Source organism: Penicillium expansum (genome assembly GCF_000769745.1).
Source record: "Penicillium expansum strain MD-8 chromosome Unknown contig261, whole genome shotgun sequence".
NCBI classification, from domain to species: domain Eukaryota; kingdom Fungi; phylum Ascomycota; class Eurotiomycetes; order Eurotiales; family Aspergillaceae; genus Penicillium; species Penicillium expansum.
In genome coordinates this window covers 16,224-41,461 of record NW_015971315.1, presented here as the reverse complement: position 1 = coordinate 41,461, position 25,238 = coordinate 16,224, and the positions used below count along the sequence as shown (strand labels likewise).

Genomic DNA, 25,238 nt, shown 5'->3' with positions numbered 1-25,238 from the left:
ATAGAGCTCTACATCCCTCTACATAACCGATACCTACCCTCCTTCTACACGCATCACATCCGACCACAATGCCTCCTCCACTCCCCTCCTCCCACCGGGGAATGACCAAAAACCCCATTAAGCCTGCTCGCTACCGCCCCGGAAAGGCTATCGCAGAGGAGCCCTCATCTGAGGAGGAGGAAGAGGAAGAAGACGACGAAGAGGAGCGGGAGGTGCGACGAGAACAAGAGCGACGCAGACGAGCCGCAGCACTGCGCCGAGCAAAAGCGCCCAAAGCGAGCTCATTCCCAGCCTCTGCGATAGCAGGTCAAAAGGTCGAAGAAGATGACGACGAGGAAGGATTCGTCACTGAAGACGAAGAAGATGACAAGCCCGCACCCGCGCCGACAGCATTACCGCATCCTACAACCGACGATTTAAAACCTACTGTTTCCACAACCGCTCCTGAGAGCGACGCAGAGGAAGAAGAAGAGGAATCAGAAGAGGAAGAAAGCTCCGAAGAAGAGAGCAGTTCCGAAGATGAAGCACCGCGCCGCATGCTCATCCGACCAACCTTCATCAAAAAAGACCAGCGCAACACAGCAGCCTCACTAGCCGGGAAGACACAAGCACAAGCCGACGCCGAACGAGCGGCGGAAGCCGAAACGCAACGCGCGGCGCAACGCCAAGAAAAAGCCGACCAACTAATCCGCGACCAACTGGAGAAAGAAGCGATAGCCCGCTCAAGCGCGAATCGCGCCTGGGACTACGACGAGCTCGTTGAAGCCGAAGACGAAGAAGCCATCGACGACACAGACGGCCTGGACCCGGAAGCCGAGCGGGCAGCATGGACACTACGTGAACTGAAGCGCGTGCAGCGATCCCGGGAAGCGATCGAAGCGAGCGAGAAAGAGCGCGAGGAGATCGAGCGTCGTCGGAACCTTACCGCTGAAGAACGAGAGCGCGAAGATAGCGAGTTCATCGCGCAGCAGAAGGAGGACCGTGATGCTACGCGCGGACAGACGGGCTTTATGCAGCGGTATTTCCACAAGGGTGCTTTCTTCCGTGGAGATCTTGAGGCCGAGGGTCTGGATCGTCGGGAGCTTATGGGTGCGCGCTTTGAGGATGATGTCAATCGTGATACGTTGCCGCAGTATATGCAGGTTCGTGATATGACGAAGCTTGGGAAGAAGGGTCGCACGCGTTATAAGGATCTTAAGTCTGAGGATACGGGGAGGTTTGGGGATGGGTTGGAGAACAGGAGGAGGAGGGATGGCCCGCCTGGGGATGTTACGGATGAGAGGTTTATGCCTGATCGTCGGGGTGGTGATGATGGGGATCGTGGACCGACGGGTGCGAATGCTAGTGTTGTTCGACCCCGGCGCAGGTCCAGGTCGCGTTCGCCGAGGCGGGACAAGCGTGACGATAGAGACTCTGGTCGTTTTGAGCGCAGTCGGTCTAGGGAGAGGCGGAAACGGAGTCCGTCGCCCTATGATGATCGGGAGAAACGTCGGCGGGTGGACAGTTCATGATCGGCTCAGTGGTGAAGCGAACAGTGTTGATATCCTACTTGAATGTTGGAGTTATGGCGCCAGTCTACTACAAGGTGCATGGTGGGATGTGATTCTTGATATCTGAATTTCGAGCAACCAATGTGCCAATACTCTTCTGTGTATGTACATGTACGTAATATAGCATATCCTCTCCTGGAGGAATTGTATTGTATGATATTTGCTGGCCGACAATCAAGGACTTTTGTACATAATCCACAGCAGATTGCAAGAACTGCTAAAAAGTTCCTTAGATCGACCGTCCAGACTTGTACTTGCATGACTTCGTGAAGGGAATGCCACCAAAGAGCCGCAGACTAAGAGCTGCACGACCACCTAGAGCATCTTAAACGCCGGAGATCTATCACGCTAACAAGCAACACACCAACCCAGCCTGTAGCCTGCCAAAACACCCCCGTAACCCTCAAGCAAGCTCATTCATTATTTAATACCCGCCCTCTCGAGCACCTTCTCCCTCTCCATAACCGAATCCCCAAAGCGAACCAAGAACACCGTCCGACTAGGCCAGAGCTCTGTGGGCTGGTTATGCGCCGAGACCTTCGTCTCAAAGCCACATCCATCACAGACACCCTCAATGATGCCGGCAACATAGGCAGCGCAGTTGAGCATGCTCATATCGCGGGGCGCACTGATATATGTGTTGACCATCGGGTCGTTATCGGTGATCATGTATTCGTTGGGGGTATCCGGGGACACGGAGTGCTCGAGGGCATCTGCGGCGCGGCCGAAGAGGAGGCGCCAGAGCGGGCCGTGGATCAGGTGCAGCAGGGTTATGATGCGAAGGGGTCTGTTTGGGGGTGAAGAGGAGGTTGAGGAACTTGAGAGGGCTGAGGAGGAAGTTGAGGTTGAGCGGTAGAAGAGAAGGTCGAGGAGGCGGAGGCCGAGGGGGTAGCCTTGTTCGTTTAACCTGGATGGAGGGGTCGTTAGTCACGGTTACAGGTTGCTTGGTAGATACGTAGCGAGAATTGGTTTCTGAGAGGGCTAGGGAGAGGATTCCAGGTCTCAGGTTTGAGTCAGGGGGTTGTCTCTTACCGTTTCTCCAGATCTTGGATACCTGTTACTCGTCGTTGAGCATATGTGACCATCTCCCCGAATAGAAAGGCGAAGCTCGCCCGGCTGAGTTCTGCATTACGAGTCCGGTTCAGGTGTCGGTCGTAGATGGTCTTGCGATTGGAAGGTACACGTAGCCCAGGGGATTGTTGTGATAGCTGGGCTTGCTGTGTTTGCTGTGTCTGTGGTCTGTCGCTCCCTGAGCCTGTGCCGCCATTGCTGATGGATTGCATCGTGGCATGTCGAGGTGGTGCCGCCATGGGAATGGCGTTGTACTTTGAATCAAAGTCGAGAAATATTGATTTGAGAGCTTGAGGTCTGGTCAAGTTGAGGTATCTATGGGAGGTTTGGAGGTATGGGGTCAACAAGTGGATGCGGTACGGCGGAGCACAACTCCCTCGGGTGCAATCCTGTGAGATTTTACTTTTTATACTGAGACGAACTACGGGGTTGACTATGGGATACTACAAAATGATCTAATTGGAAGAGACTTGCATGGTGTAGACAAAACTGCCATTCATTTGATGATATAATATATATTCTATCTGTTCAACTTCTACCGCGACACAGCACATCACTCGAGATATCTTCCCGAGCTCAGCTGTGCAAAGCAGCGAACAGCGAAGAGCACCTCCAGCAATAGTGCAACTAGCTATAGAGCCAGACACTTGACGCTGCAAAGCGAGTATATGTATGATATCGAAGATCGAATGGTGTAACCAAAAAGGGATCCTGTTTCTGAGAGACAATTAGCAACCGTCTCGACTGCAAAGTTGAAATGAAAAGAATTCATGAAAAGAACAGCCAAATAGTTCTCAGACATCCAAGGAAGATATTCCGCTCAATGCCGCCTTGATTGGGTTCAAGCGACGGCTAGCGTGGAAACTGCGAATGTAGGAAGATTTTCATCATCGAACGGCGCGAGGCCGTTGGCTGGGGGGGAAGTGCAGTGCAAGAAAAAAGTAGCAAACTTACCAAGTCAGTAGAGAAGAGTATATGTGATTCTATTCACATATACTCTTAAAGTTGTCGGGCTCAACAGCGGAGTTCCAAAGCCAACATTAAGACTTCGAAACCGAGTTGGTTGAGGAAGATGAGGAAGAAGAAATTTCGGGCCGGGCGATGGCCTTTTATAGGGTGGAGCGGAGCCGCAGCTTCAAGCGAAAAAAAAGAGTGTCCACTTGGAAAAAAAGGTGGGCAAAAAAAAAAAAAAACAAATGGCTGGGAATAGCTAATTAATATTAGCTAAAAGAATAACAAATGGTATTGTTCTAATTTTTAATAGCTAATCCCAGGTCATATCGTTTTCGTAGATTCGGATAAAAGCATGTACGCCCAAAAATGAACCATCCAGTGGCTAGAACCCAAGCAATCAAACCAAATAGACACCAAATATGCTCATCAAAGAGGAAGAAGAAGAGGGAGAAAGACCCAAAGGTCATGCCGAGGAAGCACGTTCCCCACTCCAGCTACTTGAAGCTCTTCTGCTTCTGTCGCGAATTCCAATTCAAAGTCTTGGAGATGCTATGCACCCAGCCCTCACCCTGTCCACCAGGAGGCAAGACATTGGCAAAGGGATATCTTGAGGCTGACACGGTAACATAGTCACCGGGATGTAACTCGACCCTGGGGTTTGCTAGTCAGTTAACAGACCCAACCAATAGTGACATGACATATGTAACAACTATAAAAAAATGTAATAAACTCACCTCTCTCGTCCATCAAAGCTAGCCCATGAACTCGTGCGCGCATCATACGGCACACCCATGCGCAAGACAATGGTGTCTGGTAGAATAATCGGTCGGAAGGACAGCGTGTGGGCACAGATGGCGGTCACAAGGATGACGGGGTTTTCCGGATGCGAAAGAGAGCCGCCAGCAGCGAGGTTGTAAGCAGTCGATCCGGTTGGGGTAGCAATGCAGATTCCGTCAGCGAGCAGGGTGGTGAAATGCTCGTCGTCCCCGAAGAGTTCAATTTGAGACATGGCTAGTGAAGATTGGTTAGCTGTGTCTGTTTCTGTCGTGAAACGCAACGCATAACGCGGAGCGAAGAATCGCAATCAGAAATCAGAAATCAGAAGACATACTTGGGTTTGGCCCCCGGTCGAGGACTACGTCGTTGAGAATCTCAAACACTTTATCTGGGGTGTGCGTCAATGTGTCCTCCCCTTCCTCTCCGATCAGTTCCTCTACCAGGTCACGGTCTGGTAGAGAGCGCGCATGCGGGTCTCTCAATCGCGCTTTGCTGCGCATGATGGTGCATTCGAACCGTAGCCGGAGGCTGACGAAAACGCCATGCCGGAAAGCACTATCGAGGCTCTTCTGGTAATCTGCAAAGTCGAAATTGGTCAAGAAGCCCAGAGAGCCCAGCGCAAAGGAAAGCACGGGTGGCACGATGCGCTGGAACAGCCAGCTCGTGTATAGAACAGTTCCGTCTCCGCCGAGCGTGATCACAAAATCGAATAAATGCGGTTGTTCTTGCGCAAGCTTAGGATCCCAGTACTTGAGCCGGCCCTCGGCGGAGGGCTCGTCTTGTACCAGTTGCAACGCACCGAAGTCCGCATTCGTCTCAAGCCGCCGCTCGACATAGACCACATACGGGGAGTCCCGGTCCTTGGAGAGCAGCCACCTTGTAACCTTTCGAGTCAGGCTTACCAGCGACTGGTCCTGCGCCTTGCTTACTATGAAGATATTCTTCACGGTAAGCTTGAGCTTGATGCTGCCCAGTTTCTTGGATAGCTTGCGCACATTCCAGGCCATATCTGAAAGCTGTCTCTTCGTGAGATGTCGAGATTCAATGATCGTGGGTATTGGTTTGTTGTCATGGTCGAACACAGAAACCACTTCCTCTGGCTCAACGCCTTTGGTTTTTGCCACGGGTTTCGTCTCGTCCTCATCCAATGTCTGAATCACATCTTCCGTGTCTTTACTACCTTTCAGGTGGTGCGGGGGTGATGTCCACTCGCTCGCAATGAGGGAGTGGACGTAGCAGGCGGTCATCGTGTCATCCTGAGCTGGGTGCGGTTGAACCCTCGGCTTGTCCATCGTAACAAGGGAGGACTTGCGACGGTGGTTGGAGTCGGGATAGAACACGACCTGGGTAGCACTTGCGCTTAGTATGGAACTATCATGGGGGGCAAACTGCTTACCTCCAGGTGATTCTGACCCTCCGTATCGCTCGCCCCTCCATTGTTCTATGATGGCATTGGTCAGTCACTACAATACCCCGGTCCATCAATACTTACATCATGTTTAGCTGCCTTATCCATCGCGCAAGTTTACTGGAATTTCCCCGTTGGTCACTCTGTCATGGTTGAGTTGTCCGAGCTCCGGGGTGTTGGTATGAAAGAAGGCGGGTAGCTGGGGGTAGCTGTGCCCCACCACCGGGGCTTGGTGCGCCGCAAACAAAGAGAGGTATCTTTTGTATGGATAGGACATATAAACGGTACCTAATTTCATTATAATTTTGTTTGCTGGGGAACAGTGGGCTTGGCATGATTATGACGTATACCATAGGTCCATCGCCGAGGTCAATGGGAGAATCAACTTCTAGAACACATACCCAATTTTCCAGTATGAATGTCTTGACTGGGTTAATATGTGGCAGATCATGTTTATGTGGGCTCTATACCCCTTTCTGTCTTGGTAATTCAGTCCAGCCTCGGAAACCTTGGTTCTTACGAAAACACGCTTTCTACGGAGATATATCGCAACATGTGATCTAGTAGATTCGCTCGCTAACTTGACTCCCATACTTTACATCGCATTCTTCATCTCTCTCAACGCTGCCATCACCTCCACAGGGTCAGTCTTGCCAGTTACCTTTTGGATCTCGGGGTCCTGTGTGTTCTAAATGAGCAATGGTCGATACAAGGGCAAAGGACAAGGAACTTACATTGACGCGCATGAACACATTGTGGAGCTAAAAGTTTGTCAGTCTCGACCAAAAATGTATCTCAGGTCCAGCTCTTACCTTCTCGTCACCGATGGTGAATTTCCCTTGTGTCTCCTTGTTCTTCTCCGCAAATGCCTGGAGCTTCTTGATGGGCTCTGCCTGCGAGACCGCAATGCAGAACTTGACATTGGCCTTGGTATACTCATGACCGGGCTAGAAAGAGTTAGCACAAGCCTTTCACCAATACAAAAGGACAACCCTACATAAACCTTGGTGTCATCGGGCAGAGCCGCGAGGGTCTCGTTCAAGGCCTTGTGCATCTCCTTCGCATTTCCTTCGAAGAATCGACCACATCCTGATCTCAAAATTAGTCCACGACACTCCATCGACAAACGTGGGATGGAAGTTGAGAATGATACACATACCGCCAATGAAGAGAGTATCGCCTGTGAAAACAACACGCTCGTCTCCGTCTTGCATATAGTAGCAGATGCTGTCTTGCGTATGACAAGGAGTATGCAAGGCCTTCACTGAGATACGATCTCCGATCTTGAATTCTTCGCCATGCGCGGGAGTCTTGGTGACAGACGCGCAGTCCTTGCCACCAATCACCTGGAGGCCCTTGAATTGTTTCAACTGGTGCACATATTAGCTGGAAGTAACACCCAATATCCCGAGAAATCATGCATACAATGTCATCATTACCGCCAGCATGATCCCAATGGCTTCGGCAAATGTCAGTAACGTTCTACCGGCCCATGAAGTTCCATCTACATACTGGTGAGTGTTAACAATGGCCGTCAGGTCGATCTTGCCAGAAGCAATCTGAGACTTGAGTTCCGGGGCAACCCTGCAATTCCACAGAATCAGTTCGGCTCATGCAGTAGTTTCAACCCGATCTAAAGACGCAACTCACTCCGGAGGATTGGCGGGATCAATAATAACCGACTGCTTAGTCGACTCGTCTGTCACGAGGTAGGCATAATTGTTGCCCTTTCCCGTCCCTATAGAATTGGCCTAGAATAAGCAAATAGTCCGCCTGCAATATCCTAAGGTTGCCACTATTGATTGGTAATATATATGACGGGACCGGATGATCGACATACACATAGGAATTGATTGGATATGCATGGCTCTGACTTGTGATCTGGGTAGACGCGAGCTAGTTCTGAATAATTGTGTCCTTAGAAAGTTCATTACCAACGATGAAGCAAAACAGTGCGGGGAGCTCGAAAGAGGTACACTGTCCAGGTGGATCTTCCTGATTACCAACGTCATCCGGAAGAACTATTTCCCCTTTTAGCTTGACAGCTTTTAGTAATCCCACCGCTTTTGATTGGTTGCTCGTTACTATGTAGCTGTCTATAGGGGATATTGGCTTTGGGGTTCCCTGACACTGCCAGCAGCGTATGCATTTTGTGAATTGGAGATAAGCCCCTCTAATTACTCGATACCACACCCAAAGGTCGACTGTCCCATTTCTCCAGGAATCCCCATCCATGTCCCAGCAGCTTATCCGAGAGCTGTGTTGGAGCGTATTGCGAGTCATTTCGAACGTGTTTGGGTTTCGAGACTCGGTTCTTGGCAGCGGGACGAGCAGCAAGAACAGATTTGGGCTTGCTAGCGTGCTTCCTTAACTGATCTCCCAATATCTTTGTCCAGTGGTGTGGACTTTCATCGCAGGCTCGGAGAACATAGCTCTGCGGGCATGATTGTCTGTGGAACTCCCAGGCAGGAGATGTCAAGATATGCGCGATCCAAAGATACAGCGCCTCGGAAGACGCATCTGCCGATATATCGGTTGTGTTCTTAAAGGCTAGATCATTCACCAGATCTTCCGTCAAATGCCTCAAAAACGCAGGATGACTCTCTGTAACCCTTTGCAAAATCGGGTTCCATTGCTTGAATGTATCATTCAGCGAATCCCCAAGTCTGGGATAGAAAATGTCACAGTCAGCATGTACTCCCCGACAACAGCTGCGTCTCTGAAGACACAGCCGAGACAAACGCAAAAAGAATGAAAGGGGGCAAATAAAAACTCACTCGCGCCCATTAGGCACCAAGAATCCCCGCTCAAGCAAGACAGAAGACAAAAGCCTAACCCCAGTCCCCGAAACATTACAAACCGAGACAAGCCGCATAGCGACCGAAACCGCCTGATCCCGCTTCCGCTTCTTGGGCACCGAATCCGCCGATTCACTGGATAAAGGCTGCAGGGCGTCGCACAAGGTGGCCCTGACAGACGCACCGTCGTCATGGGTCAGTGCAGACGCACCGGAGTCATCGGCAACACCGGCCCAGTAATTGTCCCACAGCCACTCGAGCGAGCGCTGTGCAGCTTTGCGCAGTACGACAAGCGACGGCGGCTCGCGGTGGGTTGCTTCGTGGCGGAGTTCCACGAAGGAGGCTGGGAGACCTAGGTCTGTGGCGCGCTGGAACATTGTTCGGCGAACCCCGTGGATCTTGGTGTCCACGAGACCAGTTACGAAGCTAAACTGTGGCGTTAGGTATTTTGGAAATAGGATATGTTTTGTGAATAGGGGAGTTTGAATTCGAGACATTATCCCAAGGGATTCAGATGGGGGTTTCTCTCAGATCAATGTGAAAACAAGAATCAGGTACGGCTCAATACTCACCGACAGAAAGCTGCTGAATATGTAGCACGAATTGAAAAGATGGAATTCCTCTCTGCATCATCATGGAGAATAGCATCTGTCAACAAGGCTGTGGCTTCAACATGGTGCGGTACATTGCCGCGTAGCTTCCAAGCTTCGACCTTTTTTGCGGATATCGTTAGCAAACTACATACACAGCTGGGAATTACACTTATTCTGTCCCTCATGCATATACATACCACTGCACAGCCATGGGAACGCAAATCCGGTCCAGCGTACGCAGACGGAGGATAAAACTCGTTCCGCACTTCCAGCAACTGAGACTTGGTTTTCCAAGCCGTGAATATGACCTTTGCCATTTTCAGCGCTGAGATTGAAATGAGAAATTAGAAATTAAATTCGACGCTGGATGGGTAACCTTTTGCTTGCTTGACTTTTCGTTGATAGCCAGCGAAATATTTTCGGGGGATTGTTGTTCCTTTGGGATAATTTTGCCGAGGCTTATTTTCTCTGTAGCCAATCAGAGGGCGAATTTGTATACTTCGAGAACAAGGATTTAAGACTATGGTAGTTTTTGATTTCAACTGGAAATGGGAATCATGATAGATAGCAAATATTGAGATTGATTGTGCATCAGATCGTGTACGAGTACACCTAGAGTAAATGTAGCTAGATGCGAGTTGGGAGCCGTCTCGTCCCAGGGTATCCTTTCCGTGTATCCAACTCCGAAAAAAATAAGATGATGAAAGAAAAACTCCACGCTATGCCGCTGGTNAATGTGGGAAAAAAAAAAAAAAAAAAAAAAAAAAATCCTCCGCTACGTGATCCTCTTAGATCCACCCGTATCCATAGTTCATGCAGGGCTGATTGAATCCAGCAAAAGGCTGTTGCACAGCCATCGGCTGCTCATCCGTATCATCGTGATCAAAGAAGAAAGACCGCTGAAGCAGGTTCAGAGCTTGTTTGGGCTGCTGCTTGGAAGTAAAGTGCGACTGGCGAATGGTAGCCGCGGATTCATGGTAGGTTTGTTGCTGGGGCAGTTCACGTTCTCCAATGATCTCGACCTCGTCCGTCTCATCGTCATTGTCTTCGTCGGATGGTGTGAATGTTTCTTCGAGCTTCAGGCCCTCGCCTGATTTGCTCTGCGGAGCACGTGCTAGTGTTCCATTCGGCTGACTGTAGAGACCCATGCCGACCAGTTCTTCTTCGCCCTTTACGGTCTTCTTGGGCTCGGCGGTGAGCTGGAAGGGATCCTCGAATTGTTGAATGGGGAGGAAGTCCGGTGTTGATGGACCGCTCAGTTCACCTGGGGAAGGGACATTGACGTAGCTTGGACATGTTGTCTCCGGTGGGGGGATGTTGGTGCCCATTGATAGCATGTCGAAGTTCCAGTTATCGGAGGCCGGGTGCGACATCGTTGACATATCGGTGGACATGGCGGCGACATCCCATCCCATCGGGTCGATCTGCGAGCCGGTCATGAGCGCCGGCGTGTGCTGTGGAAGTGGCAAGTCCTCCTGCATGGCTGAGTAGACGGGGAAGTAGTCGGGGGAGAATGTAGGGTCGGCGGCTATGGGATATGACATCATATTTTCGTCGCAATAGATGGCTGAGCTGAGGTATTGATCAGGCACGGTTCCCATACCGGCGTAGCTATCCGAAGGGAAATCTGAGATGTACGGGTTGGAAAGGCCCCGAGTTCTTGCGGATGAAGGGTGCCAGCTCATCGGACGTGAGTTCCGGGCAGCCGAGGCGAGCAGGGCTTCTTCCAGGGATGACTGATATTGAGTGGGCAGTCCATGCACCACATTTTGATTCACTGTTGATCGTCTTCTGGTTGCCGATGAGGGACTGTTGCCTGCACTACGAGGCTTCATGACGCGAGTGTGCCTCGGTCGAGGGAAAGCATAGGTTAGATCTTGCATGGTGAACTGGCTATAAGAAGCATCGTCTTGAAGCCATTGAGAGCCTGTTGAAGGGAGCTGAGATTGGCAGGAATAATTGGCCATATAAGAAACTGTCAAGAAGTAAAAGCTTGAAGAGATGAGGTTGACTAAAGGGGAATCAAGTCAGTATATAGTCAATTGTGGTAGGCAAGAATTAGCTTACGTAGTGTGGAGTGTATTTGAATAAAGAGTGGATGTGATAAAAAAAAAGAGCCGATGCTCCCGTTCAGGAACGGGTGAGAGTATTTAATTCCAGTGAAGATCCCGTTACTAGGCAAGGCAGGATTATAAGGGAATCCAGGGAGCCTGGATCTACGATGCCACCGCACATGCTAAGATGACACGACGTTGACACTAACGAAACGACCCTAGACAAAAGAAAAAAACACAAAAGGGCAACCTGGAACCGAATCCATGAATCAGGGCAGTTCCACCGTTTCGACCAGGGCCCATAGGGAATACTCCGGAGTGCAGCAAATAGCAGAGTGGGGGTGGGATCGGACCTGTGGGAACATGGAACATGCTTTTTGAGGCGAACATGGGGAAGAATAGAATAGATTAAATAGATTAAATAGATTAAATAGGTATAGTAAGTATGATATAGTGTATAGAGTGTATAGTGGATATAGGGTGTATGGTATATTATGGCTAAAAGTTCAAATAGTCCAATAGATAGTCTCATACGCTTACACTGGGGCTCCCGTTTTGCTTAGGTTTTTCCTTCTTTTCCCTTTTTCTTTTTATACGCCTGTCCCTTTTTGGATAAAAGCAAAAATTCCAGAAATTCAAAATTCCAGCCTAGGATCCTTGACCCTTTAGCCGCTGGGAATGCTATCATGTACCTATTGGGTTAACCCGCGATCCGGCCCGATCTGCGGTCAACACTTCCCAAGGCTGAGTCTGTTTCTCTCTGATCCATACATGTAAGAATGCGAGATTTGCTGAAATGAATATACAGGACACCTTGTCCTTCCCTCCCTTTTCCTAATTACAGCGTCTCCGAGCTCGTTACGCAAGGGTTACAATGTGATGGGCTTGTAGAGATCGACTACGCACTGCCCTTTTGGATTTCGACAGGGGTGTAAGTGGAGTTTAAGATAATTATCGTCATTGCCCTTCTCAAAGTCTAGATTAAAGAACTGTCTCTCCCTTTGTACTGTGCATACCCGGATGTGAGGTTGCTATTCTCTCTGCATGCTGACCTTCTCTTCTTTATTGACCCGGAGTACGGAGTACATGATGCAGGAGATGCATCATTGCCACCATGATCGTTGTTAGTGTATTTGTTCATTTACTCCTCTCTGACTCTTTTTTTGACTTTTCTTCTCATTTAAATGTTCCGAGCCCAGAAATAGACTACTCAACTCGGCTTTCATCACAGGTTCACAGCCAATCGTCTAGGTCGGCTTGGCTGAATCGAAAACGGGAACGAAAAACGGAGACCTGGGACCATGCGAGGTTTAGGCTACCTGCATTTTTGCAGGATCAACATTTGGAGGTCATTCTCTAGTATCACCTGAGAAAAAGAAAAGAGGGGCGCCAACTAAAATATAGCTAATACGTCGTAGCGTATCGATTGACTCAACGTTTGTGGGCCTGTTTCATCGGGGGCGTGGCACAGAAACCCATCACAGACGCCACCAAATGGGAATATGGGAATACAACATGGTAGGCAATATACGGAGCAGAAAGCAGCCTAGTAAAAAAGCCTCCTCAAAAAGCCTCGTAAAAAAAAAGAGCTCTGAGCGGGAAGCTCGGCTATTCCAAGCGGTTGAACCCCCGTGGAACTTAACTTTTGAGTTCAGATTAAGCGGAGTTTTTCAATGACGTTTGAAGATGTATTTAGAATGTGATCTGTCTTCATAATCAGTCTCATATCACCTGCAGCTTATGTACAATGTACCCCGTACAGTATAGGCAGGTTGCAGGTTGCAGAACAGACAGTTCCAAATCCCAATCTAAGATTGGCGCCAATTGCCAGAACTTGGCGTCATAAACTCAGAACTAAATTGAATGGAGCCTACAATAGGAAAAAAAAAATTAAAAAATCCAGTTTGTGTCAGAAAAAGGAGTAACTGGAGCCATTCACAACGTGGCTAGGTGGATCTGATCGTGCTTAGGGCTCTGCCAAAGCCAAAAACAGACCAACACCCGGTCAAATCCCGGGCCTTTGGTCAGGGGCGCTTTCTTTTATTTTTCTCTAATCTATTGATATTGCCAGGATTCAGTTTGGAGATAACAATTTAAATGAGTTCATACATGTCTAACAAAGTACGAAAAACGGAGTACTCAGTAGAGGACTGTTTCAATATATGAGACTATCTACTCCGTAATAGGAGCCGATCTCGATGCAAAACACATCAAGTCCATCACGCGGCATCCAAGCCTGCACTGGAACGCATTTGTAGATCCACTTGATGCACCATAAAAAAGGGAGGGAAAAAAAAGAAAAGTGGAAAAGAGGAAATAATTGGAGATAATTTTCCAGAAGGCCAGATGTGTCTGATTTGTCTTGATCAGAGTTCTCTAGTGGAACCGCTGACATCGGAAAAATGCCGATCTCGAATGGTATGCCACTGAGCACACCGTAACAGCGGCACAACGTTAGAATTTCTTTTAAGGATCCAGCCCCGGTCTGATCATCCCTTGGAAATACAACAAAGAGTCATCTCAGGATTCAGCTTATGTTGTCCTCCAGAGTATGAAATAGCAAATACGAGATTCCCAAAAACCCTGCATACCGGGCAAGATCCGAGGCCCAGTACCATGTTTTTTGTTTTCAATATAATCAAATCTACTTTACTATAGTGAACTAGTACGAATAAGTATCATATGGAGACCGAGAAGTACGTTGTAAAGCAATCAGCGGTCTCGTCCGAGACCAGGCGCTAGATCACAAATCAAAAAAATCAGCCTCTTTTTTTCCTTTTTTCCTTTTTTCTTTTTCGCTCCAAGGGCAGTAACTTCCGAAAGGGCGTGTATTATATATCCACTAAGGGACAATCACTAGTCATGAACTTCCCATTTCACCCCCTCTACGAATCCACCACCCTCTCCACTATTGGGGCAACACAGGATGGCGGAGCCGATCCCAGCTTCCTTCATCCTTCCAGACGTTCCAAGTCGGGGGTTATGATTGCCCGGTTCCCCTTCTTAGCCCCAAAGAATGCAGCGGGAGCTGCGGGCCAGGTCAATTTGGCTTGCTTTAGCGCCATGTCATCAGCTCCTTACGGTGTAGCATCGGGTGCACGCGTCCTGGTCACCCTAGTCCCCGTGCGTTCTTTGTTTCTTGTTTTTGGGGCTGATGTGTGAAATGTGATGGGAGTGAACAGGGATATGAAGTACTCCGTAGTACTCCGTACTCCGTGCCTGTGGACGAAATACGGACTACAAAGGAATAAAATAAATCATTTTGCTCGTTTATCACCACGGTCGCTATCCCCCAAATCAGATGTTGGTCAGCATTATTGGCGGGACCCATCTTAGGGACTCGACGATCGTTGGGATTATCCTCCGACATGACCCAAATAATGTCTTCAACGTTGAAACTTTGCGCTGCCGTATCCCGATAGGCTGCAATGTTAGAATCAGCTGCTTCAGAACTGGGCGATTTTCCAGCTATTTCAATCCCAGTCTAGACCCTACAAGGGCCGTGTGACGCAGCACCTGGGATATACAGACACGTAAGGTCTAATGCACGATAGACGATGAAGGCTGCAGCCTCACGGTTATCCTTCGTCATCGACTCTTTAACTCTACGAACCATAATCCGATTCGAAAGTCAAAGATGTGTATCGGGCGCAATTCATAAATGCAGGCTACCATCCTCGGTAGCGTTGGGTCCTGACGCCACGCAAGGTCCAGGTCCAGGTCAAAGTGCAGGGGGAAGACATTCCTTATCCGTCTGAAGTCAAACGTATGACCGGTGGCGGAGCAAAAAAACCCAGGGTGGATGTGGTGATGGGAGGATGTGTTGAGTCAAAGAGAGACAATGACGGCGCCTAGCGGTCAAGCCAACGTGGTTCTCCTCAAAGAGGTTGGGCCAATCACATTTCTCCACCCGAATCTATCGAAATTACTCCAAAACCTTCGAAAATCTCCAAAAGTTACGGAGCGCTCAATTTAGCAATTTACCTGCAACCATTCACTTTTTCCCGTTTCTCCTCGGTACTCAACCGTCACAGGTTCCACATTCTTGGTCTATGCACTCGTCCTTTTTTTCCATAACTCATGTGCTGATCTCCTTAGTATGCTGATCTTGTTCCCAACAAGGGAAAGTCAAAAGATCAATGAGTTGGGGATCCATACTCCTGTACTCCGTACACATGCAGGGGTTGATCCTGAGGGGGGGCTGCCCCTCGTAAACTACTACGTAGCTCCATTAGCCACTATTTACTACGGAGTACGGAGTACTCCGTGTGCTATTACTATTTTTTTTCCCCCGATAATGTCCAACAGTCGACATGTCTAGCTTATACATACCTTGAAAGACATACAGGTGTCGCTGGAATAAGCCCGGTGCAGCTGATGGCAGGGGTATATGCAACGAACAGCTGCAGTGAGATGGCACACCATTTCTAGGGTTATATCGGGGAACACAATCCTATCAATGGCGATGATCTTAGACTTGATTTTCGGCAGTTATCATGTGCTTGTGAGAAAGATTTGCCCTTCTAGACCACACCAATTACCAATTTACCGTAAGCAATATTGTACATGAGATTAGAGGTGCTTCGAAGTGCCCTTTATTGCGTAAACGGCAAAACAAATACATATCCACCTTGTAATTCTACCTTTTCCCATGCTTTTTGCTTCCAAAATTGAGAGGGGCTCAAGCCCTGAAGCCATCTCCCGCGCTCTCCATAAGCTCTCCATAATAAAATTTAATAAACTAGTCCGAATGAGGAAATCTAATTGCCCGGGCTCGCGTTAAGACTTTTGAGACATCAAAATCTTGCCTATCACCCATGCACCCCCGAGCTCCGATTCGGCTCCTGTACCTGGGAGATATACACCCGCTTAGTCTTCACCGCGTTCTCCATCGAGCACACTTGCAATTTTGTCGGCGTTCCACAACCGGGTCTATATGCCGAGGCACACTGATGTGATATACAGTGCTTCCGTATGTACCTCTCCACACACACAGGAAGTCTGCGTCTTTCAGTCTGCATCGTGAGTGTACAACGTATGTGTATACAACATACTACCCATATGTACTCCGTAATATGCACCGAGTCCACATCACTTCACCTTGTCATTCATTCCACCTCCCTACATATGCACCTCCAACACACCAACACTGATGAAGTGGTATTCCGTACGGAGTAACTACTCCGTACACAAACTCCATAGTTAATTTCACTCTAAAGATCACCCAACGAGAGAAGAAAAAAAACCGTATTATTAGTGGAAATGACCCGCCTAAAGCCCCAGTTTATCCTAGTCGCCCCCCCCCCACCTAAACCGAGTATCATTTCCATATCGGATAAATGGTCTAACGGAGTCCCTCTCCCGCTTCTTTCCCGTTCCAACAGCGACAGAGTGGATACATATTTCGTAGAGGTGGTTACCAAGGGCGATGAGCACATTATTGAATTTCGGGCACTGGCCACTGCAGTAGGCTGGATTTTTTACACTTTACTTGAGTGTAATCTCGTAGATCACGGGTGGAGTGTGGAGCACAGAGTCTCATGGAGCTGCGCATAATTGTTCGTTGCGGCCTTGCGGTGTTGCGGTGTTGCGCTGTGGTTATTTTGAGAAATATGTCTTTGCCCCTCATATGTGAGAGTACGACGTTGTAGGTTCGGGATCTGCGATGACTTTGATCCTTGTTTGCACGAGGCGACGCCATTGCCTTAAAATTGATAAAGCCAAGTCTGTCTTCAAATACTATCCACGTATAGGACAATTTCCTAATTAGGGGGAGTGTGCACTGAGTTTAATACTCTCAAATCTTATTGTTGGGTTCTCTTGGCGCAATTATCAACTCATCGATGTGCGACAGAAGCTGGAGTGGAATCAATTAATTGAAAATATATATTTGAAACGAGAAGAGACTAGCTTAAATTGACTAGGTCAAAATTTGATTGCATGAACTAACTACGGAGTAGCATGGTATCAATTTATCCTCTTGTTTGAATTTGATTCTCGGCTTTCTTAAGGTGCCAACGTAGAGCAAAGCATCAGCAGTCATCATGCATGATGATCTCGAGCCTCTTCTAGCATGCTTCACAAACATCCGGCCACCCGCGAGTTTTGTTGTGAACCGGAACCTCTCGATAAGAGCTGAGGCCAAAGCGACCGTGCACGACCCTCGACCCAATTGGCTTCTTTAGAACCATCTCCAATCCGATCATACAACAGCCCCAATAACCAACGGCTCGATCACGAGGTTTCCCCTCGACCTGCCCGGGTGCAGGATAATCTACAGTGTCTGTACTATCATAGGGAGTGTCTATGGCGTTAGATGCGCATCCGAACCTAGTTAGCATTGCATATGGGGGTTTTAGTTTCTCACGAGGGTGTTGTCTGGCTTCACATCCCTGTGCTAGATGCCATGTCGCCGAAGAAGATCGATCGCCCCTAGAAGCTGGGCGAAATGAACAATCCTGATTTCTGCTGTTACGTCTGATACGTATGTCCAGTAAAATTTTGCGCTCGACAGGCATATGGATATATATTCATGCGGAATACTGTCCGGGTTAGGCCTCCAGCTTTGACCAAGACAAAGGCCTAGATGTGTGAGATAAGGTACAGCTTGGGAGAGAGGCACAGTTGACCTACCATTTCAACTTCGGTTTTTCTTAGTCGGTGATGCCGCCGGAGAGTGACCGAGAGTTGTCGCTGGCTTTCATATCTCGATCTGGAGTCTAGAAGCCTATTATACTCACACTTCAGGGAGGTCCTCGAAGGTCTGCCGATAATTCAGGCCTTTGGCTGGTAAGATACCTCAATAAAAATTCTAACTCAGCATCTTGACCACTCTCAAAAACCTTACTATATGCTACTATGCGCACAGAGGTGGCCGAACCTGGCATTAGCAACCGTTGTGGTGACGTTAGCCGTCGTGCTATATAGTAGCACAGATTCGAGTCCCCTCGGCGTCGCGTTGAATACTATCCTTGGATTCAACTAATTATTTTCATACTTCATCACATCATGTACTACTTTTGAGACCTCACTAGGAGCGATTGCTTGTGTGAAGTCATTTATTGAGATAATACCATGTGAAAGCCAACTGGGCACAGCCGTAGAACTGTCTGTATTATGGCCGGATAAGGGGGATATTGGTATATAGGGTATCTCGCTACGCTATCCCGACGAAACCCTGGCCCTGGATAATATCTCTATGCACATACGTCCGGGTGAACATATAGGTATCTGTGGCCGCAATGGCAGGTAGGTTGTTTCTTATACTCTAGCATTCATTTATTTGACTAGGTTTCTAACCAATTCTCTATATTTTGGTGGGGAAAGCTCCCTTATAATAGCCATGTTGCGTCTGGTAGACCCCTCGCACGGCATTATTACAATTGATCAGATTGACATTTCTAAGATCAACCCGGGATTAATCCCCGAGAGGCTGATAGCCGTGCCATAGGATTAGTTCACGCTTTGGGAACCATACGCTATAATGTAGACATTATGGGACTATTTAGCGATAGCGAGATTGCATCTGTGCTGAAACAGATCGGGGGTTGGGTAGCAACTGAAAGCTGTGGAGGCCTGGACGCACTCCTTGAGGACCATTCCCTGTCGTACGGAGAGCAGCAACTGTTTTGTCTAGCACGGACAATCATTAAAAGAAAGACTAGTAGCGGTGGATGTCTGGTTCTAATCCTGGATGAAGCCACAAGCAGTCTTGATGCCGAAGCAGACTAGCGAGTGCAGAAAGTCATGAGAGACGTTTTCCATGACTGTACTGTTTTCAGTGTCCCTCATAGGGTACGTTGCCTGATTCGTCTGTCGCCCAAGAGCGAGCTAATTTTTGAATAGCTTGACACAATCATAGATTTTGATCGAATTGCAGTATTGGATGCTGGATGTCTTGTTGAGTTCGATACCCCACAAAATCTTCTTGCTAGAGAAGGTTTATTCAAGCGGATGTACTCTGGCACAGATGGGCAAGAGCTTTAGTGTCATTCATATCAACAGATCTGTTGTATTCTAGCTATTTGGCTGAATTTCAAGCAGAAGGCAATCTTTCAAAACCCACCATTTGGGTGGATGATCACTTTTGTGTACCCATCCTCCCTTTTGTCAAATTTCTCATAAGCAGTTTCAGCATCTGCGAGTGCAATCGCATGCGAGATCACAAAGCTGGGCTTTGCTTTGCCAGCAATAATCATGTCTCGAAGATATCGGTTATAGGACTTGACATTACACTGTCCGGTGCCAAGGGAAAGACCCTACAGAGGGTTAGGTGAAACGAAACAACAGAGAGGAGAATTTAATACCTTTTCAAATAATTTCCCGAAGCTAAGGCTGATCATTCCATTCGCGGTGGCAGCGTCAGCTGCACCGGGATCGCTATATAATCGTTAGGTCAGTTATCGGGAATCGATACAACAGTTTGCTAACATACCTAGGAACATATAATCCAGGTATTCCCATCCCACCACAAGCCCGTGTCACGCGAATCATGTTCTCAAGAACGATATTCGCCTTTTCAGCAGAACCATTGGAGTCAACAGCCTGGTATCCAACGGCATCGACCGAGCGATCAACCATATCCCCATTGTGACTGATTATCTGATCGACGGCATCTCCCTTTGTGAAGTCTATAGGAATAGCGCCAATGCTCTTAGCGGCTTCGAGTCGCTCAGCAACGCGATCAACAACGTAAATGTTAGACGCTCCTCGTAGAGCAGCGGAGTATGCGGCCATCAGTCCGACAGGACCAGCCCCGAATACTGCGATGCTTTCGCCTGCTTGGAATCCGGAAATTTCAACACCGTGCCAGCCTATAAATATCATCTTAATAAGTGATAAGCTTCGATCATAGAGGTAATAGTTTCAATCGTACCGGTTGGGAAGATATCTACAAAAAGCCATGTTAGTATAGGGAATTGCCACGAGACGAACGTCAAATCATCAAACTCACCGGCTAGAAGAACGAAGTCTGCCTCGTGCTCTTTACCCGGGGGTAACTTAAGTGCATTGAAGTCGGCATACGGGACGCGAATGTACTGTGCCTGGCCTGTATGAACTGTGAGAGGTGTTGTATCAACATTGAATCTTTCTTGGTAAGCTTACCTCCGCGGTAGGGGCCCATTGCGACGTATCCTAGGACCCGTTAATCTAGAATAATTGGGACTGGTCTCAACTCTTACCATAGGCACCGCCAGCAAAGCCAGGGTTGACACCGGTACAGAATGCAGTTCTCCCCTCCTCACAGTTTCGACACCGACCATCGGCGACGTTGAATGGCATAACGACACGATCTCCTTTTTTCAACAATGTAACTCCCTCACCCAATTCTTCCACGATTCCCATGTTCTCGTGACCTTCGCTTGGGTTAGCACTTTCCGCTAACAACTTTTAGTCTTTCAGTGGAGAAAGTAATACCGAACGTAATCCCGGGTTCAGCGGCTGTTCTCCCTTCGTACATACTATATCCCAGTCAGTCCCCTCGAAAGAAGCGTTTTGGGGCATTTTTGAGGAAAACTTACTGCAAGTCTGAGCCGCAAATGGCAGCCTTGATACCAGTTAGTTTCCTTTTCATTATCAAGTTGCCAGAGTCTTCACATAACTCACTGTTGTCACTTTTACAATAATATCATCAGGATGTTCCATCCTCGGCTTTTCGACATCTTCAACCCGAACTTGGTAGGGTCCGATATAATTCAGCGCTTTCATAGTGGTCGTTGCCATTGCGATTCTGATTGGGGGTAATTAAATCGTGAGGAGTTAATGGGGGGAGGGGGACCCGGCGGGAGATTTGAGTATTTGTAGGAAATTGTGAGAGTAATAGCTCATCAGTCAATGCATGATTAACGTGGAGCTTTATTCCCTCATTTGCTTTGCTATAGATAGCGATATGAGGGGGAGCTACGTTATCCCCGCACTGAGTTGACGCGGGGAATGTCGCCATTTCTGGAGTTGCCCACCTTGCCATGAGCAGATTTTCCGGAGTCGGAATTTAATGCCCAGGTGCTGTGGAAGAATTAGGTGATCTTAACACGTTTGATCGTGATTTGTATCACGGTCAGCATCGTGAATATGTGGGCCACATTTTCTTTTCTAGAGTTCGTGCCGCAAGGTGAGACTCGTAGCTTCAAATACAACATTTTGTTCAGACAGGTCAGTCTTTAAGTTGCATGCAACTATTACTGTGTTGGGTGTACTCATTCTATCTTCAGCTTCGACCATGAAACATCTTTGTCTCTTAAATTACAATCCAGTGAAGAGATGCGAGATGTATACATACCAGCTTCCTCCCAAAAGAAACCCTATCACGCAATGATTTTCTTTATTTTGATCAACGCTAAATATCTCCCGCATTTTCTAACATCACTCCAGGAAGTGTTATCCTTAAAATGGAATTTTACCCCGCAAAGTGACCAATCTAGGACAATACAATCGAGCGTTCTAAGGTTGGGAGTGGATACACTCTAAAATGAAAGGAGCCAATCACAGGTTAGCGCGAGTGACCAACCGGGGAACTTTACCTATTTGGCACAGCAACTTTTGATGAGGAGAAAAGTATAGAGTGAGCTTCCATAAGAACATAAATGAATTCGTTTCTCTAACTCAATTGGAACTTCTCCATACACCCAAATTTGCCCTCTATTCTACTTACACTATGAAAATCGACCGATTTCGATCTGCCTGGGGAATTGCTCCTGGTCCGAACATGGACAATTGGGCCCAATGGTTTCCAGAACTAAAAGCTCAAGGTTACAGTATGTGCAAAGCTCCCCACGTCTTGAATACTATATTGAAATCTTCGTTGTAGATGGCGTCGAAGTAGATATTCATCCGCTGGAACCAAGTCGTGATTTTCCCCGCCTCAGGGAACTATGCAACCAGACTGGTTTAGAGCTTGGATTGATGTCAGTGATTGAGCGTTCTAGAAGTGGAAAAGAGTAACCTGCTGATTTGAGTCGAAGGATACACTCATCTTGGTTTCAGTATCTCGGACCCCGCCCGGCTGGTACCAAAGCAGATCATCACTTGCAAAATTATCGAAGCCTGCTCGAATCAGTCCAGCAATTGAAGCCATCGACTATGAACTTCCAATCAGGCGAGTAAGTAACCAATTTTATAACATTATGATTGAGCGTTTTGCCTGACATCTAGCTAAAGAGATCTGTGGGACGTCGAGGAGTCCATTAAATTCTATAAAGGGACTATCCAGATTGACAGCGAGCTTGGAATATCTGGTCGTGTTTACCATGAGACCCACAGAAACCGATCACTCTTCACGCCGTATGCCACGCGGCGCATTTTGGAGGCTGTTCCCGAGTAGGAAGAAATCTCGTCTGTCATATTTCACCGCTGAATAGAGTGCTGATAATCACATAGGCTTCGGATTACTGCCGATTTCTCCCATTGGATGGTTGGATGTGAAAGAGTGCTGGATCTCAGCGAAGGCGATAAAGTCATGATGGATGCAATCATACCCCATGTAAGAAACATCCACTCAAGCTTTTGTTTATGATGTTAATAATGGGCTAGGTTCATCATATCCACGCAAGAATTGGAACAACACAAGTGTCGCAATGCCACGAACCTACAAATCCCGTCTTTAAAGAAGAAAGAGAGTGCTTTGAGAGGATTTGGAAAGATGTCATCCGTTCACGGGTCAAGGATGGAGCAACCACAAGGATTGTTTTTGTGCCAGAATATGGGTTGGTCCTCTATAACGTCCGTGTTGTGGGCTCAATGCTTACATAATCTTAGTCCATTCCCATATCACCCGATCGGAAGTGCTAAAACTCATAGTCAAGTTGCGGATGAAGAGGGCCAGCGGCTGCAAATCCTTTTCAATGACTTCGCTGCAACCTTGAACAAAGCTTGATCAGGCACTGTGATAATGTGGCCCATCATTTTAGACAAAAAAGAATTTGATACAACTTGAATAGAATGTCCCCAGGGATTGTATCTTCGCAGAGCCATTGTTTATATCATGATCTAATGGTAATAATATATGCCGTAATTTTTCCAATTTCACTCTGTAACACTGTAATCAATAGGAACCAATTATAGCAAACATTAATTGACCTCTGTAGCGCACCAAGATATGATCTCAATGATGATATTTGATATAATGCTCTTTGTACTAAGAATGACCGACCAAAGTTGCACGGTGACGGTTTTCGTCACTAACTGAGGTCTTTGTGTTCGCTAATCTAATTGAATGACTTCAAGGCTATATTTATAGAACATGAATAAGATCAGTGCTATCACAGCGGAGACGAAGATTCCAACTCCTCTTCTTCCTGCTTCTTGGTCCACCACCAACAGGCAAGATTACTCGCTATGGCAGTAATGACCCCCGCTAGAGCAATACCGAAACTGGTCTTATATCTATTATACGCCCACTTAGATTGAAACAACTGTGGTCCAATAACACCACCAAGCTGGCCGATGGAGTTCTGAAGACCCCAGGCAAAGGCTGTTCCCGTGGCCCCTCTCATAGTAGCTGAACGCCACGAGATGAAGGGAATGTAATAAATGTTGACGAAGAAGGTGCCTAACATGCATGCGACGTACAGTCCAGGTGCGGCGGAAACAACGAAGAAAAGAATGAAGGCGATGATTATTCCCGCATTATACACCCTGAGAGGTTAGCTATGTTCTCGCAACACAAAGGGATTACAAACATCAACTGAATTGGCTTTGAAAAGCTAACCTGTCGTAGGACTAATGCGCCCAGTACTACACCAATGATGCCCGTGGCAGCCGGTGGGATGTTGAGCAACTGGTTGGCCGGCAGCTTTGTAAAGCCAAAGCTGGTGGTGAGGGTGGGGAGGTACCACTGCAGCGCGTACATGCCGAGATTGATAAGCATTTGGGAGAAGGTGAAAGACCATTGTATGGGAGATCGGAGAGCAGCGAGTATCTCTTTTTTGCTGAAGGCCGGATCGGCTGTTTTAGGAGCACGTTCACCGAGTCGAGCCTCGATGAATTCTTGTTCGCGTGGGCTGAGCCATTTGCTGCTCCTCGGAGATTTGGGGTAATCAGGCAGCACCAGAAATATAACACCCGAGAACAAAACCGTAATGATTCCCTCAATGATGAACACCCTAAATATCATTTTTCGTTAGCATGACCTCACACGGAAGAATCGAAGGCTGATGGGAGATACATACCACCGCCATGCACTCAGTCCCCGTACGCCATCCATGTAGCTGATGCCGTAACAGAGCAGAGAGCCCACAATAGATGAACATTGGGATATCCCTAGTAGCCACGCAACAGGAGTGGCCATTTCGTCGCTGGGATACCACGAGTTGAGTTGTGTTAAGATTCCTGGATAGGAGCCAGTCTCAAGCATTGCTAACAGAAATCGCAAGGCGAGTAAGCCCTGGCGGTTTTGTACAGCAGCCTGACAAGCTAGAACAATCCCCCAGGTGAAGAAAATTCGCGTCTGCCACAACCTTGGAGTCATCTTCTTCAGAAGCAGATTGCTTGGTGTCTCGAAGATAATGTATGCAATCTATCCCGTTAGAGCTGTTCACGCGTTTGGAGTAAGAGACATACCATGTATATTGAGGATACCCAGTTATATTGGTCGGCAGACATATGTAACTCATTGAGAATGTTGGATTGCTTCCCCACCTGTAGTACTTTGATGCTAGAGACGTTGTTCACATCAATCTGAATCTCAATTAGTACATTGGATCAAGTCCGAGTATGCAGATATGATAACTACCTGCTTAACCATGTACATCAGACCTATTAGTAAAAGAAAACGCTTGTTAACCTTGCGACGGATCTGTTTTTCCTCTTGCGAACTGAAGCTAGCCAAGAACTCCTCCCGGCTCTCAGAGGTCGTCTCAACAACCAGCGTTTTAGAAATGTCGCTCATTATGGCTGATCTTCCAATGGTCAATCCAACTCTTATTTGGTTGTCAGTGCCCTTTTATATTTAATTTAGATAGCCTCCTGGTCGATGATAGAGAATGATCAGATGAATGGTGCCATATCTACTAGTATCACGCTTCCAAATACTAAAT

General features: G+C 47.7%; 9 protein-coding genes across 9 annotated transcripts; 2 read left to right on the top strand and 7 right to left on the bottom strand.

Moving 5' to 3' along the window:
* Window positions 1-68: 68 nt before the first annotated feature.
* Window positions 69-1,511, top strand: PEX2_075800 (microfibrillar-associated 1 family protein; the record flags this gene model as incomplete). Its single annotated transcript, XM_016744850.1, has 1 exon — window positions 69-1,511. The coding sequence occupies one exon, from the start codon at window positions 69-71 to the stop codon at window positions 1,509-1,511; it is 1,443 nt and encodes a 480-aa protein (XP_016598333.1).
* Window positions 1,512-1,970: 459 nt separating this feature from the next.
* On the bottom strand, window positions 1,971-2,860 carry PEX2_075790 (trafficking protein particle complex subunit 5; the record flags this gene model as incomplete). Its single annotated transcript, XM_016744849.1, has 2 exons — window positions 1,971-2,457; window positions 2,583-2,860. 2 exons carry the CDS (start codon window positions 2,858-2,860, stop codon window positions 1,971-1,973), a joined length of 765 nt encoding a protein of 254 aa, XP_016598332.1.
* Window positions 2,861-4,069: 1,209 nt separating this feature from the next.
* PEX2_075780 (putative NAD+ kinase) lies at window positions 4,070-5,868 on the bottom strand (the record flags this gene model as incomplete). The annotated part of the gene is made up of 5 exons (XM_016744848.1): window positions 4,070-4,226; window positions 4,310-4,586; window positions 4,687-5,695; window positions 5,749-5,793; window positions 5,845-5,868. 5 exons carry the CDS (start codon window positions 5,866-5,868, stop codon window positions 4,070-4,072), a joined length of 1,512 nt encoding a protein of 503 aa, XP_016598331.1.
* A 487-nt stretch (window positions 5,869-6,355) lies between these two features.
* On the bottom strand, window positions 6,356-9,468 carry PEX2_075770 (Hydroxyacylglutathione hydrolase; the record flags this gene model as incomplete). The annotated part of the gene is made up of 12 exons (XM_016744847.1): window positions 6,356-6,439; window positions 6,495-6,521; window positions 6,573-6,707; window positions 6,758-6,849; window positions 6,920-7,130; window positions 7,186-7,219; window positions 7,273-7,344; window positions 7,411-7,511; window positions 7,949-8,426; window positions 8,538-8,984; window positions 9,131-9,270; window positions 9,349-9,468. The coding sequence occupies 12 exons, from the start codon at window positions 9,466-9,468 to the stop codon at window positions 6,356-6,358; spliced, it is 1,941 nt and encodes a 646-aa protein (XP_016598330.1).
* Window positions 9,469-9,939: 471 nt separating this feature from the next.
* PEX2_075760 (uncharacterized protein) lies at window positions 9,940-11,034 on the bottom strand (the record flags this gene model as incomplete). Its single annotated transcript, XM_016744846.1, has 1 exon — window positions 9,940-11,034. One exon carries the CDS (start codon window positions 11,032-11,034, stop codon window positions 9,940-9,942), a length of 1,095 nt encoding a protein of 364 aa, XP_016598329.1.
* A 6,239-nt stretch (window positions 11,035-17,273) lies between these two features.
* PEX2_075750 (uncharacterized protein) lies at window positions 17,274-17,723 on the bottom strand (the record flags this gene model as incomplete). The annotated part of the gene is made up of 1 exon (XM_016744845.1): window positions 17,274-17,723. The coding sequence occupies one exon, from the start codon at window positions 17,721-17,723 to the stop codon at window positions 17,274-17,276; it is 450 nt and encodes a 149-aa protein (XP_016598328.1).
* A 1,536-nt stretch (window positions 17,724-19,259) lies between these two features.
* Window positions 19,260-20,928, bottom strand: PEX2_075740 (glutathione-independent formaldehyde dehydrogenase; the record flags this gene model as incomplete). Its single annotated transcript, XM_016744844.1, has 10 exons — window positions 19,260-19,463; window positions 19,512-19,584; window positions 19,640-20,018; window positions 20,081-20,095; window positions 20,159-20,263; window positions 20,311-20,340; window positions 20,388-20,561; window positions 20,623-20,666; window positions 20,727-20,752; window positions 20,812-20,928. The coding sequence occupies 10 exons, from the start codon at window positions 20,926-20,928 to the stop codon at window positions 19,260-19,262; spliced, it is 1,167 nt and encodes a 388-aa protein (XP_016598327.1).
* A 931-nt stretch (window positions 20,929-21,859) lies between these two features.
* PEX2_075730 (sugar phosphate isomerase/epimerase family protein) lies at window positions 21,860-23,077 on the top strand (the record flags this gene model as incomplete). The annotated part of the gene is made up of 7 exons (XM_016744843.1): window positions 21,860-21,959; window positions 22,013-22,109; window positions 22,167-22,304; window positions 22,363-22,521; window positions 22,582-22,684; window positions 22,735-22,907; window positions 22,960-23,077. The coding sequence occupies 7 exons, from the start codon at window positions 21,860-21,862 to the stop codon at window positions 23,075-23,077; spliced, it is 888 nt and encodes a 295-aa protein (XP_016598326.1).
* Window positions 23,078-23,462: 385 nt separating this feature from the next.
* PEX2_075720 (Major facilitator superfamily domain, general substrate transporter) lies at window positions 23,463-25,090 on the bottom strand (the record flags this gene model as incomplete). The annotated part of the gene is made up of 5 exons (XM_016744842.1): window positions 23,463-23,838; window positions 23,883-24,305; window positions 24,372-24,718; window positions 24,763-24,879; window positions 24,935-25,090. The coding sequence occupies 5 exons, from the start codon at window positions 25,088-25,090 to the stop codon at window positions 23,463-23,465; spliced, it is 1,419 nt and encodes a 472-aa protein (XP_016598325.1).
* Window positions 25,091-25,238: the final 148 nt, after the last annotated feature.